This window comes from Xenia sp. Carnegie-2017, unplaced genomic scaffold (genome assembly GCF_021976095.1).
Source record: "Xenia sp. Carnegie-2017 unplaced genomic scaffold, XeniaSp_v1 HiC_scaffold_14, whole genome shotgun sequence".
Lineage (NCBI taxonomy): Eukaryota > Metazoa > Cnidaria > Anthozoa > Malacalcyonacea > Xeniidae > Xenia > Xenia sp. Carnegie-2017.
The window spans coordinates 8,971,297-8,986,556 of NW_025813447.1; the positions used below are offsets into that span (position 1 = coordinate 8,971,297).

The 15,260-nt window shown below is 34.4% G+C and overlaps 2 protein-coding genes across 4 annotated transcripts; both read left to right on the forward strand.

Moving 5' to 3' along the window:
* The first annotated feature begins 1,504 nt into the window (after window positions 1-1,504).
* LOC124434976 (beta-1,3-glucosyltransferase-like) lies at window positions 1,505-10,459 on the forward strand. Of its 3 annotated transcripts, none has more exons than XM_046984940.1 (15): window positions 1,505-1,840; window positions 4,181-4,293; window positions 4,548-4,563; window positions 4,686-4,792; window positions 4,988-5,064; window positions 5,167-5,278; window positions 5,851-5,987; window positions 6,202-6,265; window positions 6,396-6,521; window positions 6,755-6,821; window positions 7,148-7,261; window positions 7,473-7,575; window positions 7,645-7,767; window positions 7,932-8,076; window positions 8,624-10,459. In XM_046984940.1, exons 1-15 carry the CDS (start codon window positions 1,684-1,686, stop codon window positions 8,732-8,734), a joined length of 1,572 nt encoding a protein of 523 aa, XP_046840896.1. In that variant the 5' UTR covers window positions 1,505-1,683; the 3' UTR covers window positions 8,735-10,459. The 3 variants fall into 3 exon arrangements, with proteins under 3 accessions (XP_046840896.1, XP_046840897.1, XP_046840898.1); XM_046984941.1 differs by lacking the exon at window positions 1,505-1,840 and adding an exon at window positions 3,677-3,809; XM_046984942.1 differs by lacking the exon at window positions 1,505-1,840 and adding an exon at window positions 3,955-4,104.
* A 1,648-nt stretch (window positions 10,460-12,107) lies between these two features.
* On the forward strand, window positions 12,108-15,203 carry LOC124434979 (proline dehydrogenase 1, mitochondrial-like). The gene is made up of 5 exons (XM_046984945.1): window positions 12,108-12,531; window positions 13,559-13,752; window positions 13,839-13,885; window positions 14,416-14,568; window positions 15,027-15,203. Exons 1-5 carry the CDS (start codon window positions 12,277-12,279, stop codon window positions 15,122-15,124), a joined length of 747 nt encoding a protein of 248 aa, XP_046840901.1. The 5' UTR covers window positions 12,108-12,276; the 3' UTR covers window positions 15,125-15,203.
* The last annotated feature ends 57 nt before the right edge of the window (window positions 15,204-15,260 follow it).

Sequence of the window (15,260 nt, forward strand, 5' to 3'; positions counted from 1 at the left end):
TGGGTATTGTCTTCTAGGAAATTGAAGCTCATAAGCAAATAAAGAGGCTAAATGGGTTAAAATGAGTGCGAAGAAAAACAACAATTAGTTTCATGCAAGTGTAAAGCTGTATTAACGCAGGAACAACAGAAAAAAAAAGGGTTGCTATTATGTTTATGTTCTCCATCTTCAAATTTCAAAATTCCCGCAAAATGTCAATCCTTGTGTTGAGTTCCCATGTAAACACGGATTGACATAACGCTTCGATCGGGATTGAAAGTCATTCCGGATTCATGTAAACACCCCCTTATAGAGAGAATGACTGTTCAAGAGTAGGTTGGTAGAATTTTGCTGGTAATACTTATCGTATTGAGCAGTTTTGGCCTTTCAAGCTCAAAGTATACAAGCAAATTAAAACGTTCAACATCCAATTTATATCTAACACCGAGGTTTTGATATTTCGAAATTTAGTAAAAAAGCTTGCAACGGATGATGAAAAGGAAGAAATTAAAACGTAAAACAAGAGCTTCTAGGCAGCTACAGTGTATTTTCTGTTTTAGAAAAATGGATAGCGGCCAGGACGTACTTTATCTTTTATCTGCTGACAAAGCTGAAGCGAAATCGCTATCATCTTAAAGGCCTCCTCAAGCCAAGTTACGGAGCACTCCACCTAAAAAAAAACAAAGCAAGTCTAAATAGAATTTCCTACTTTATACATGTTTAAGGTAAAAAAGTTCGCGAGAAGAAGAAAATCGCACAAATCAACAAATTACCTCAAAGCGATTAATGATTTCAAACCATTTACCGCCATGTTCGCTAAACAGAAAAAGAATATTAACTCATAACTTCTTCTTGAATGTTTTAGACGAGCTAGAGCCCTTACAATATGGTCGAAGTTTTGTCGCTGTTCGTTGGTGACTTCTAGAAGATATAGGAAAAGACATTAAGGTACGAAGATCGATAACTGGAGGGAGGGGTGGGGGAGAGTGGGAATTTATGTATTATATATGCCCTCCTCCTCCCCCCCCCAATTATCAATTATACTATGTCCAAGTTGTATGTATGATTCATACGCATTTTTGAAACCAAATTTTTCACCAACCCCACAAAGAAGAATTTTCAAATCATAACCGAAATCACAGTACGCATGTCAGTAATAAAGTAGTACCTGCACACCAGAAAGGTTCGCGGCAGACAGCGAATTGAGGACATATACAACGAAGACAAGTTTATGACAATTTATATGAAAGTTTACGACGACCTCGCCCGGTAATGATGGTTTGAATGCATTCTGGTAAGAAATTATTACATCACATTAAGGGGCGAACGTCATAAATATTATGTTATAACGTCAATAGGACGTCAGACATGTAAATTGACTTCCGGTTTACTCTAACTAAGTGTATGATGTGGGTAAAAGTAATTACTAATTAGTATAATTATATCCTAGTTATTGACTCTAAAACACCTTAAATTGGTCAAACATAACATTGACTGATAAAATGATCAATTATTGCGAAGAGTTTCAGCTGGGGGGTTGATTTCTCTTAAATCCATGCATGCCTCATGATGACGTAATACAAAAACACCAAGAACACAGATATCTTATGAACTATCTAAACTAAGGAAGATTGATTGATTTCTACTGGTCAAAAGCACACTCAATTGAATGGTACGGATTCTTATTAGCCATTCTAGTAACAAATGTCGAAATTCAGACACCAACTTGTATCTGACAATGTAAACTGTTCAAGTATTACCAAAGATCCATTTGACATGATTTCTGAAACAGTCTGTCTTTCAGGCACGCTTAAACTGGCCTTTCCACGGGAAATATCACTGATGAGTTCGTCAACGATCTGTAAGTTAAACAGCTAAAGCTATATGTTTTGTTTTGTTGGTTTTTGAAATGAAATATCACCTCAGTTATTTGTGCTCTAGTTGTAAATGTCTCCAGCGAAAGAGCAACGCCAATTTTTTCCATTGCCATCTGGAGATTGTTTTTTGCATCTTGCACCTGCAATAAGCGATTTGAGTTTTACCATTTCAAAATAAGTATTGTCATAAACAACAGCAGGTCTCAGCATACAACATTTATCAAGAACTGCAATGAAATTGGAAACATGTTGGATTTACTGTTAATACAAGTAATATATTCACCATACTTGACCAAGTCGCCAAGGAGAAGCTTCTTTTATATATGTATGAATGTCACCATTGTTAATTTTTGGCACTTTCAATTTAAACTCCTAAGAAATTTCAAGATCAAATGGACGCAAAAACAAAAAATTGTGCGATTAAAGTCTGAGGAAATTGGTTTTGGGTTGGGAAAATTGTTTCCTACACTGAAAAACATCAAAAACTCACCGCATTAGTTATAGAATCCCCATTAACTGTCACATAACCTTTAAGTACGTCTACACTGCAAAATAATATAAAAGTGTAATTTCATTTTTTCTATCATGAAGACTTGTTATCATCTATCAAGTAAACTTAATATTTTTTGCCACTCAAGGCCTTTGATCTTAATCTTTGTCAGATCGTAAAATCTATCTAAGAAACTTGCCAGGGTGTTTTCAACAAGAACTTGTCTGGCTTTTCTGTGAAATAAAAAATAATGAAAATAATACTCAAAATAGCCATTGAAAAGAAATTGAAAATAATTATTATTCAAGCTTCCTTGAAAAACGCAAATGATAAGAGCTTTTATGTACCCGTTCTCTTTCTTGGAGCACTATTGAATTTATCATCACATGCCTATGAAAAAAAAATTTTAAATGATAATTGCCATAGCAGAACGACAGTTACCATAACACTATGACAATCACCATTATACTACGACAGTCAACATTGATCACAGTAGAACAATCTCCATAACACTAGAATAATCTCCATAACACTTCGACAACCACCATAACACTATGACAATCTGAGCTACTAAACTTAAACAGTGAGCATAAAACTAGGAAAATAACACTACACCAGCCATCACAACACTACACCAGCCATCACAACACTACACCAGCCATCACAACACTACACCAGCCATCACAACACTACACCAGCCATCACAACACTACACCAGCCATCACAACACTACACCAGCCATCACAACACTACACCAGCCATCACAACACTACACCAGCCATCACAACACTACATCAGCCATCACAACACTACACCAATCTCTATGAATCCAGGACAGTGACTGTCCCCATAACACTAGCTGGTGACCGTAACTCTTATACAAACTTTAATATAATCTTCCATGATAAAGTAAATGGTTTGAACCCGGGAGTACCGTTACATGTTTGTAAATGATGATCGTCCAGGTTAATAAAGTTGGTATAGAAAGTTGGTATGCCAACTTGGAACAAGCCCCCCTGAACAGATCACAGCAATTATCGGCACCTTACAAACGACTTATTCACAATACAAACAAACGATCAACTAAAAACATTACACTTCACACTAATCCACAATGACAATACACATTTCCTGTACACACAATACAATGACGTAAGAACCAGATAACAAATACGGCTAACCTGACGTTTACTCCTCATTTGACTCTGAAGATGACTACCGCTAAGGTTGTCAAAACGTCAGTCAACAACAACAAAAACAGTCCTTCTCAGGACTTTATTAACCTGGACGATCATCATTTACAAACATGTAATAATCTTCCATGCATGATGTGAACTGAACGAGAAATTTAATATGTAAATGCACCTTTAAAATGCTCTCAATTTTTCTTAAAATTGAAGGAATCTGCTTTTCTAAAAGCCATCGAAACTCTAGTTCCTGCAACGACAAAGTAAAACAATCCGGTAAATTGTTGAACGTCTTCGTTTTCTTTCTAATCCAGTGCAAAATCGCCCAACAAACCATTATTTTTACATCTTCGCCACTCCTGGCCGACGCCATGTTTGTTGTAAAAAGTAAAAGACTTTAAATTGACCCCATTTAGTCGGTAGATCCACCATTGTCCTGCTAACTTTTGCCTTATTTATCAATATATGTACTCGTTTTAATGAATCATTTTCAAAAGAATCATAAGTCAAAAGAAAAACTTTCAACTCATGGCTATTAACAATTTCCAATTTGTTTTTGTCGCGTTGCAAGGTATTGCACAAGTATTCGTTTATCAAAAATGCTTTAAAACCTTTAAAATCCTTCTATTTCTACGTATTTTTTCCAGTGTTTGCCATATTTGTGTTTTGCAACGATTTCCAAACAAACGAAAATCTTGAAAGATTCAAGTTTGGGTCAATTGTTACGAGTGGGGAAGACAACAGCACGTCTAGTGAAAACGTTAGTGATACTCTGGTGATGCTTGTCAATTTCTTGAGCTTGTATAGAAACTAGTATCTCCCATTGGTTTCAATCATCTCCTAGTTTTATTTATTGCAAATAACTTGCAGTTGCAGAATTTTGCAAGACTCAAACCAGATACTTTCGCGAAGAAGTATTGCAAAAAAAATAAAAGAATGAAAATTTTATTTCTACCTTCAGCAATTTGGCATCAATGTTCTAAGACTTTTCATATATTTCTAATTATTTTTCAGGGACTTACAGGCTTGGGTGAGTTCAAGTTAATTTTGAAATATAATCTTACCGTTTCACTGGAAATTTGGAATTTTTGGTCGCCCTCTAATAAACGATTGAATAAAAAGTTTTTTTGCTTGAAAAATCACTGTACATAGATCAACTTGTTATAATTCTTCGAAGTCAACATGATTCTTATCATCGGCAAAAAGCAGAGAGATTTAAAAAGAAACTCAATGAACAAATAACAGCTAGAGCACTTCAGGTACATATTATAAATATGAATATTATAAATATTATATAATGTTTCAAATTTCCATTACAGAATAAAACTTACGAGCTTGTTATGCTGATGTTTTTTAATAGATCTCACTTTCTCTTACATGTTTTTGCATATTCTAAAACCCTACTGCACACTTTATGCCTTTCTCATTCTAAACAGCTGTTCTTTTATCCTTAGGGTCAACTTATTTTGAAAATGCTTCATGAAGACTGGGCCCCATATGGGGCATGGACAATATTTCCTATTATAAACATGTATGTATGTAAGTACATAAGTTGTCATTTTAGGACAAACCATGTCAGCCTGATGGTGCTGTGCATATGCATTTTGTTTTAATATCTGTAATGTTTGTTTAGTTTGGCAAATGAATTTTTGAACTTAAAATCATGGTTCTTTTTCTGTGAAGATGATACATTGCTTGATCTGCATGGAGTCTTGAGAGTATTGGGTCGCTACAATTACTCTGAGGTAAAATGGAGAGTTTTTGTCTCTTCATGACGCACCTGTACTGATGTTTTTATGTCAACATTGCTATACAGTAAAATTGCCTTCTTTGTAACAAAGACAGTCATTTCTTATTGTGTGTTTCCAATTTGTGTTATTCTTTTCACGATAGCTTCACAGTGATACACCTGGTAGACACTATATGCAAGTGTAATGGCCCCCATTGACTGAGTGAAGTGAAATGCATTTCATTGAATTATGTTTTAAGTTAGTCATTCCTTTCAGCACTTTAGTGCTCTTGCGAAAACCAAGGTATCTAACATCTCCTTGCTTGAAGGAAAGGAAAGAAATCACTCCATAATAATTTGTACAAGAATCTATCATTTGCTTTTACTATAAATTCACCAAACTTTGAGATGCAGAACTGAGCACTACATGACTTTCAAGAGAAAGATGTAGTAGTAACCAGGCCTGCTTGTACCATGTTCTTCTGAAAAAGTTGTTTTTATATGCGCTCCTCATCATGCATGCTTAAAAAGCTTGTCTCAATGTAAAATCCTTCTATGTTTTCATTCAAACAAATTTGATTTATTTAGGAGCATTTTCTTGGGCATGCCTTGCAAGATCCTCAACCTGCCATAATTCATCATTTTGCCTTTTACGAAGATCCATCAAAGTTTTCGTTCCCTGATTTCTCAGCTGGCTGGGCGATGAGCTCCGCGTTATTGAAAAGGTAATGCTGAAATTTTTACTGTTGTAAGTTGGGTTTGTACTCAGATCGTTTTAAAAAGTCATAATGAGTTGTATTGTCCTGTTTAATTATTTTGTAAAGTAGGTGTTAGATTATTGGAGTCTTAATTCCAAATCGCCTGAATAAGTTTCAGTGTGAAATCTTTAATCTGTTGTGAATTAAGTGGGATTGAACATATTTTTTGTGTTGATTCCAGATTAGCTCAACGTCTCGTTGACAAGCCACTTGAAGTTGATTTCAGCATAGATGTGCAACACGAGGTACATACTAGCATATAGATTTTCTTCAACGATTAACTGTTTTTCTTGCGGTTTTTGTGCTTTTATAAAGTAAATCTTCAATAAAAGTTTTGATTGACTCGTGAAAAAATCAAATTTGTATATTTCGAAGGTGGCGATGTACATTTTTCACGATGGAAAGGGCATTAAGCTCACAGATATCCCAGAGTTCTGTACAAGCACTCTCGATGATGACGAAACTTGCGTGACGTCGTTTATTGATTCTTCCATGTCGTGTGTACGTAAGTCATCAATAAAGTCAGACGATTTATTTCCCCTTAAGGTTCTAACCCTTACACGGTTTTAAATAAACTTTTACCTACATGTAAGTTACTCGTCTTGGATTTTAATTTGTGTTGATTTTAATTTTAATTATCTTGCTGTTGTTGTTGATGTTAATGATCAAACGCTTTATTTTTCTTACAATAATAACATCATTTCTCTTGTTTTTCTCTGCTGATAAAATCATAGGGTGAACTTTCAAACGAAGATCTATTTTTTGCCGTCAAAACAACCAAGAAATACCATAAAGACAGAGGTTCGTCTTTTTTCTAACTTAATATTCAGATATCGTATAAGGTAATTTAGATTTAGTTTTATTAATTAAATACTGTAAACGATAAAAAGTCTTATTGAATGCAGACAGTGCATGTCAACAAGGACTTTTGATTCGAAATGTATCGATGTCCAATCTATGCTGTAATTATCATTAAAGTTCACTAACTAGAAAATCTGGTGAAGATTTTATTAAATCTTCAGCTAGTTGAGCAAATATGTTAGTATGTATATATATAAATATAGTGTGTTATATGTATAGTGATCGTATTTACTGTTTTACATACGATGCGTTTTTATTTATTCTAGTTCCGGTGATCAAGAATACTATTGGTCAATACACGTCACGTATTGTGTATTATAGTGAAACTGTCGATGCCAGTATTCCGACTGAGGATACAGGTGTACCAAATATGGAATCTGGTAAGACAAAGCGAAACAGAAGCAATCCAAGTAGACTTTGTCACCAAATGTTTCTTTTTCTTGCGCACACACTTGTCTAGTATTTTAAGTAACTAGTTCATATGTTACACAGACTGAATGCGTTATCCACATAGAAGACAGACCTTGTAAAAATGTGGTTTTGTGCCTCTGCAATGTGTTACTATACGTATATAATACTACTTTCTTGCAGGACACTGCGACAAACTGTGGGCAATTATGAAAAACAGTCAAAGCAACAAAAAAGCAGAAGGGATGAAATGGCTTGTTGTTGTGGACGATGATAGTATAATGAGGTGCTCGTTTGCAAATTTATAAACACTGTGTGCCGTCGTTGCTTAAAGCGAAATATCATGTATATATAGTGTTTCCCGCCTAAGACGGTTGTTAGCATGTTACAATTCAAAAGAGAAGATCTTATTGGGCGAGAGATATGGGTACGGATGTAACGCAGGTCGAGGATATGAGTACATAACAGGAGGTGGTGGGTAAGTAGCTAGAGTGACTAATCTTTACAGAAAATCTAGTAAAGTGCTTATTGTCGGTAAAGAAGAGTTCATTATTTCACACAAAACATACGCCAATGGTTGTATTAGTGAACAACATAACGTTGTTTAGTGGCTTATAATGGTTTATTTTGTGGGTTGTTTAGGATGGTTCTGAGCAAAGTTTTAGTTGATGCCATGTTGAGGTCTGATTGTGGTTGCCAGTCACCTGATGCCCCTGATGACATGGTTCTTGGGCAATGTTATAGAATGTTCAGCTTACATACTGTCCACAGTTCTTCATTTCATCAGGTAAACTTTTTTCAACATCGTTCTTATACTAAGTATCGTCTGGATAGTTAAACTGTTTTGCAAGTGTTTTTAATTCGAATCACATTCTTAAATGTTTTTTTGTTTCGTTTATTTTGTGTTTTGCTGTTTGCATTACGAAGTTTGTTTACATTTGACTGTAAAATTACGCGTTTTGGACCGTGGTCGAGTACGGGAAAATAACCGACCGGCAAAAAATGTTTCTGAGCCAATCAAAGCGCGCCATTTTGCCGGAAGTGACGCTTGCCATATAATAAGTATAAGGTAATACAAGTTCATAGAAAAAGTTGCTTACCAGCAAACTTAATAAAAGGTTTTTCGACGATCATACTTAATCTACTCCTAATAATTATCGAAGTTCACTGACCGAAACAATCTTTTATTTCGTGAATATTTCTAATCTGTATTATTTGACAGGTTTAAAACTAGTCAAAATAAACTTGAAATAGTTGATATCTCGCTTTGCCTTCATTTCTCAATCACAAACTTTCCCTTACGTTATTTTTACAATTATTGTTTTTCGGTTTAGGCGCGACCGGTAGAGTATTCTCCGAAACTTCTTGCACATCAAATTCCTGTTTCTTTTCATAAACATTACGATATTGATCCATATAAAGTTTACGAAGATTATTTGAGTTGACATCTTACGAAAGGTGATTATTGTAATACTGCTTCAAGTGCACCCGCCTTTTAAGAAGTTGCAGTTCCGCCTTTGAAAAGTTGTAGGACTATCCGTTATGTTGCTGTGTATGAACAACTTATCAATGCCTATCGCTATCATTGTTCTATAGCCATCAAATGTCATGTTGTTAAAAGTGCCTATGAATCGAAAATTTTGCAAGTTAAATTGTGTTTGAAATGACTAGAACTTTTGAAATGACAGTGTACTTTCTAAAACAGTTAATGCTTATCTCTTTTTATTCTCGTGATTTTGACGTTTTTGTTACTTCAAATTTATACAACTTGTGACGTCATGTTGCATAATGACCTCGCACAATGTTTCAAATACTCTTCAGTTTCCTGACAACTTTAGGTTGATACCAGTAGGAAACATCTTTTACAATTAACCACGTCACAATGAAGGGAACTCTTTCCTTGTGAAGTAAAGTATCGGTAAATATACCCAATGATTTTAGATCTCCATTATGCAATTTGACGTCACAAGTTAGATAAATCGGACAAAGCAAGAACCTCAATATCTCAAGAATTAAAAGTGAAAATTAAAAAATTAAAGGAATACTCAGACAAACAAACACTTATCTCTATTTATAATGCCCTGGTACATCCTTACTTCACATATTGCTGTGAAGTTTGGAGTGTATTGGGGGAAACTCAATCCAAAAGACCACAAAAGCTTCAAAATAGAGCTGCAAAAATGATGATAAGCATGGGCAATGATGTCGATCATTGTAATGCATTACAAGAATTGAAGTGGGAACCTTTGAAATATTTAGAAAAAAAGCTAAAGCAAAGTTTAAATTATTAAAAAATGCAGGACCAAATTCACTTACTAGATTGTTTACCTATAGAAAAGACATCACTGATTACAATTTACGCAATATTACAAGTTGTCTGAATGTTCCTATGCCTAGTACTAACTCCTTGAAGAAAAGCTTTTCGTATGATGGGGCTTCTGTTTGGAATTCAATTCCAGCAGAAATCAGAAATAGCAAAAGCGTGTCACTTTTTCAAAAGAAAATTGCTGCTTGCATTTTATAATTTAGTTTAACATGTAACTGATTGAATAAACTAAACTCTCTAAATATTTAAACTCATCTTTCTCTTCTATAGTTATTTTAATTCTTAGTAAATTTTGTAATCGCTTTTCAACAAAAGCACGCCCCTCGTGAAAATCAACCCCAGTTGACGAGGCCAGCGTGTCAAAATAAAGATTTTCATTCATTCATTCATTCATTCATTCATTCATTCATTCATTCATTCAATAAAAAGTGAACCTCAATATCCCAAGAATTAAAAGTGATATGCATAAACTGGTTTAGAATGTCCATTGTCATTTTAAAATATCTCTTGAATAAAGTACTATAAAGTATTATAATTACTCAGATATGAAAATTTTCGTTTCATTGGTACTTTATCAGTTTGTAGAGTATGGGGGGAGGCATAGAGATTATAAATAATACTATGTATATATGTTATACTCCGTCATGGGGGAAATTGCATTTTTTCTTTTCCTGGAAAACTTTTCAAACCAGATTTCTTTGGTTCCGAAATTTCTTTAGGACACAACTGTGACCGAAGTATCACATTCTTAACAACACTTTGCGAGAAAAGTTATTAATTGTAAATTAAATACATTAAATACTTAACATGTTTAAATATATAAATACCATTGATTTCTATTGAACTGACGTAACTAATAATTCATGACGTCAGGGAATGCCGATGTCTTTGTGCCGACCGAAGTCCGGATTGTTACGACATAAAACGACCATCCATCCATTAAGCCAATTGTAAAATTAGTAATCGTGTCAGCTGTTTGGTTGATTTGGTGACTTTGAGCCTCACTTTTTCACTTCAATTGATAGCAATATTTGAAGGAAAGAGTAAACTACAAATATCGTTCTTGATAATGCATGGCAAGCAGTGACCACATAAAGCATCAAGACTAGAAAGATTTTATACAGGTATTTTCTTGACAATTCACGTTAATTATCGTGTGTATTTTAGGGGTTTTTGTTTTATGACAAAATATTTCATTCATGTAGGTAAATAGGACAAAATATCTTTAGATAAATTGGTTCTTGATGTCTGAATCAAATAATGTGGACTCAGATTTGTCCAAAAATTTGAATTTGGTGGAGAAGCCTGCCGATGGAGACGAAGCAAGTGGAAAAGATGGAGCTAAGGATCATAGATATGCCAAAACGTATCAAGTATTCCAGCAGATGGGCCTGCTTGAATACACATTGCAAATGGCAAAACTTTGCAAGGAAAGCGAGCTTCTTCAGCAAAAAATCAATAGTTTGGAGAAGGAAGTAAATGAAAGCAGTCAAAAAGCCAGGAAAGGATTGAAGGAGAAGTTGGGTCAGGTATCTCAAACTCCCTCTGACAGCCCACCCACTTAGCATGTACTCCATAAAGGAATGGCTTGCATTGTAAGATTGTGTTTGTAAAGCATTTTAATTTGCCTTAAAGTCTTTGGATATGTAGGGAAAGAGCTTTATTTGGGATATACAATTTTTACTATATGGTCTTTGTGACAATAGAATGTAAAAGCATATTTTCAAGAAATCATGGCCGCAACTATGCCAGGCTTAAAATTCTAGCCCTCAATAATAGGAATATTTATCAACAGATTTTGATAAGTTACGATTTTTTTAATTTAGCCTGTATCACATAGGTCAGTTGTAAGTTATTTTTACTGGTATGTAATCATTGCTATAGCTACATATTTTTGACATTGTATTATGATGAGTATAACATACTACAGTCCATGAATAAATTTGATCTTTCATCATCAGGTTCAGCAATTTTTGAGCATAACTTACCAAATTTTCTTTGGTGACCAATCATGATTGAGTTCATCACTATCCAAAATATCAAATAAGATTTACTGTTCAAAAAAACATCAACATTGGTTTGGCACATACCAGCATCTACCATCTGTTTCCACCCAGATACAGAAACAAGGGGTATAGTCACTCCCCTTTATAAAACCGAGTGTTTTTGCTCGAGATTATGCATTTGCCATTTTTCACTTGATGTAGAAAATGGGTAGATTTGCTACGCATGGGTTGACTTTAAAACCTGCAATGATTGAGAAAATTATATGAAAGACAAATGTCAAGATCATTGTGTGATTGTACATTTAGTTTGTTTCTCTTGTCCAATCTCAATGAGTTTAGAAATACATATGTATGGTACTTACTACTTTGTCACAGGTTTTGTTGCATTGTATTCTTCTTGCTGACCTGTGTAGCTTTTGACTTTTCGTGTAATTTTATTGGCTGGTTTCGAGGGTCATTATGTCATAATTTTGTCACGAACTATTGTTTATGCGAGTCGTTCTTGGCGTACTGTCAGATGGAATTATGCTAATTTAACAACATAGTTGTCAATTTTCTTTTTTTTCTTATATTATGCTTGGTTCTTACTTTCAATGAATTTGTTTGAAAAATATTTAAAATATCATTTCTTCGACCCGTATAGTGAACAAAAATTATGATAATGCATCGACGACTTTCGAAGAAACGTTTATGCGAAAGTGTTTACAAGTGTTTCCTTCGTCATACTCTCAAACGTTTTGTCAAAACATCGTCGGTTTCTAGTGGTACAGGAATTGACTCGAAGGAAGATATTATCAGTTTTAATGATGGCAAAAGTGCATACAGAAGTAAAACAACGTTTGAGATCTTTCGTGCACTGCTTGTGTTCAGATTATGTTCCTTTAACTTCTTGGTGGATAATAATCTTAAGGTACGTTGTGAATGATTTAGTTTGTTCGTTTTTTATCGATTGACATGTACTAATGACAAATGATCGAAATTAATTGTCTGGAATGATTAAATCTGGTTGTACGATAATCCAATGAGTTCCATTCAGATTTACCGTGTAAACGGATGTATTTCTTCAGGTAAATATTACTTACTACTTGAACAAAATTCTCAAGTATGCATTCAAAATGAAAAATAATCATTAGTTTGCACTGCTAAAATCAAGCTTTTAGCAAGATATGGTATTAAGCCAGATTCCCACTTCTCTATCTGTGGCCCTCAGTGGCTTGGAAGGTGAGGTTTCAGTCGACAGTGCTAATTGAAAAAGTGAAAAAGCATTTCTTCAAATATTGCTACCAAACAGTGCAGCCCCCACCCTAGATGATTGGTCCATGGTCCTTGTTGTCCATAGGTGTCTATTTGCCCCTCCTCAGCATCGCCATCCCTGTATAATGTGCAAGGCAGAAGCGAATGTGTAAAATGCAAAGCAGAAAGCAAAGATACATGAATATTACTGTACACTCTAATTTTATTGAGCAACCTCACTCTGCTGCTTTCATGTTTCTATTAGTTGTCACTTTCAAGGCTCTTTGCTATATTATGTTTGGTACCTTTGGTCTTTCCCCATGGCATATTGTCACACAGAAGTTGCAAATTTTCATAGCTATAATTCTGCAGAGAGTACTTAAAAACCAGTTTGTGTATTTATTTTGCTAAAAATTCTTTACTTCTTCAGAACTTTTGATGATTTAGATTCAAGCCTCTTGCAATATTAAGGCAGTTTTTTGGGGAAATGGCAAATTATTCATTTAAGTTTAATTTTTTCATCGAAAATTGTTTGACCTTAGAATTTTATGTTATGAAAAAGCTTAGAAAAATAATTTCAAAATTACCGTAACTGCATAAATTTGTTATACTGTTCAGTATAAGATGACGTCGTGAGATGTTGAAACATGTTATTTTAAAAAACTTGTCGTATTTATTAAATGCAAATTTCAAAACTATTTTAGTTAATGAAATTTGGAAAGAAATTGCTTGGCATTCGGTTATTTGATGGCTTGATGAAAGCAACCTTTTATGGGCATTTTGTTGGAGGAGCAGACCAGGCATCCTTGAAACCGGTGGTTGAAAAATTGAATAAGTTTGGTGTGGGAGCAATTCTTGATTACTCTGTTGAGGAAGATATTGATGGAGATGTCATGAGGTACTGACCTGTTAGAGTTGAAATAAAATTAATAGACTCAGATTTCATTATTTTTGTATATTTTTTGATGATGTTGTCTTTTTTAGTGAAAATAATAGAAACACAAACAATTGTTCTAAAGACTCCCTGAAAGGTGAGATATTTTGTGACTCAACATTGAGATTTTGATTTTTAAGAACTGAACTACTGTCAAAACTTTCTTCCATATACTCTTCATTTTTGATGTCTTTACGAACATTTATTGAGGGAGAATCAGTCCGGCAAAACTTAAATATAGGAATAAATCCCTCCCTTCAATTGATGTTTTTACACTAACCCTAGGGATCTGAAAATAAAGTTAAGTCATCATACACTCCTGTCTGGTGTCTTCATGATGTGTTCTGATGTTGAAAGAACAGTCATTATATACTCCAGTGAACATGTTCATCAGTAGTGATCTGATGTTGAAATTTCATTTTATTAAATACTCCAGTTGAACGTGTTCATCAGTAGTGATCTGATGTTAAAATTTCTTTCATTATATACTCCAGTTGAACGTGTTCATCAGTGGTCGGGTGATGTTAAAATTTCTCCTGTTATTTGTGTTCGTGAAATATCTGATATTTAATCGTCTATACATATGTTTACTAATATTTATTGAAGACTTTATTATTTTCATGTCAGCCTACGGCGAGGAGGCCACAAAGCACTTTCAAGTGAACAAAAATTTTATGGACAGACGAGAGAACGTTGTCAGCGCTAGGACGTATTTTTATGAAGATGAACACAAGTGTGATGCTCATTTGGAGACTTTCTTACAAGGCATCGATGCCGTTGGTAAAAAACTATTAGTTATATGTATTTTATGGCAGTAGTTTATGCAAAATGCTTTCGCATCCCCTGCAGCCCTGATGGGAGGGGAGGGGCAAAGGGAGAGTTGCTCTCTAGCATGATTTCAAAATCAGATTCAATATCATATATGTTATTTTTATAGTTTGTTTTTTTGCTTGAGATTGGGGCAGTCAATGAGACTTTTTCCCCCGACCCCAATTTTTTTTTGAGCGGATCTGCTCTTACTTACTTTACCTAAACGTTAAACGTTATTTTAATGTAAACATTAAGAGAGACTTAAGCAACCAAGCATATGAACTGTTTATTTATATGAATTGCTTGCTTACGCACGTATAGACAACATTGAACTATAGTACTATATTGGTGCATGAACGAAAATACATTCATAAATAAACTATGACCGAATTTGAACAAACATAGCTGTGACGATTTTGTTTCTGTAGGTTATGCCAGTGACAATGGATTTGCAGCAATTAAACTGACTGCACTTGGAAGACCGCAGTTATTGGTGAACAATTTAGAATTTTCAATTTTTCGTTGAAACAAAGCATGCATTTTTCCGTGTTGTGCATATACGACAAAGTATCGTAATTGGATACATAGACTGTAAAACATATCGAGTTGTTTATGCTTTTTTTAGCTGAGACTTTCGGAGATCCTTTTCCAGACAAAATATC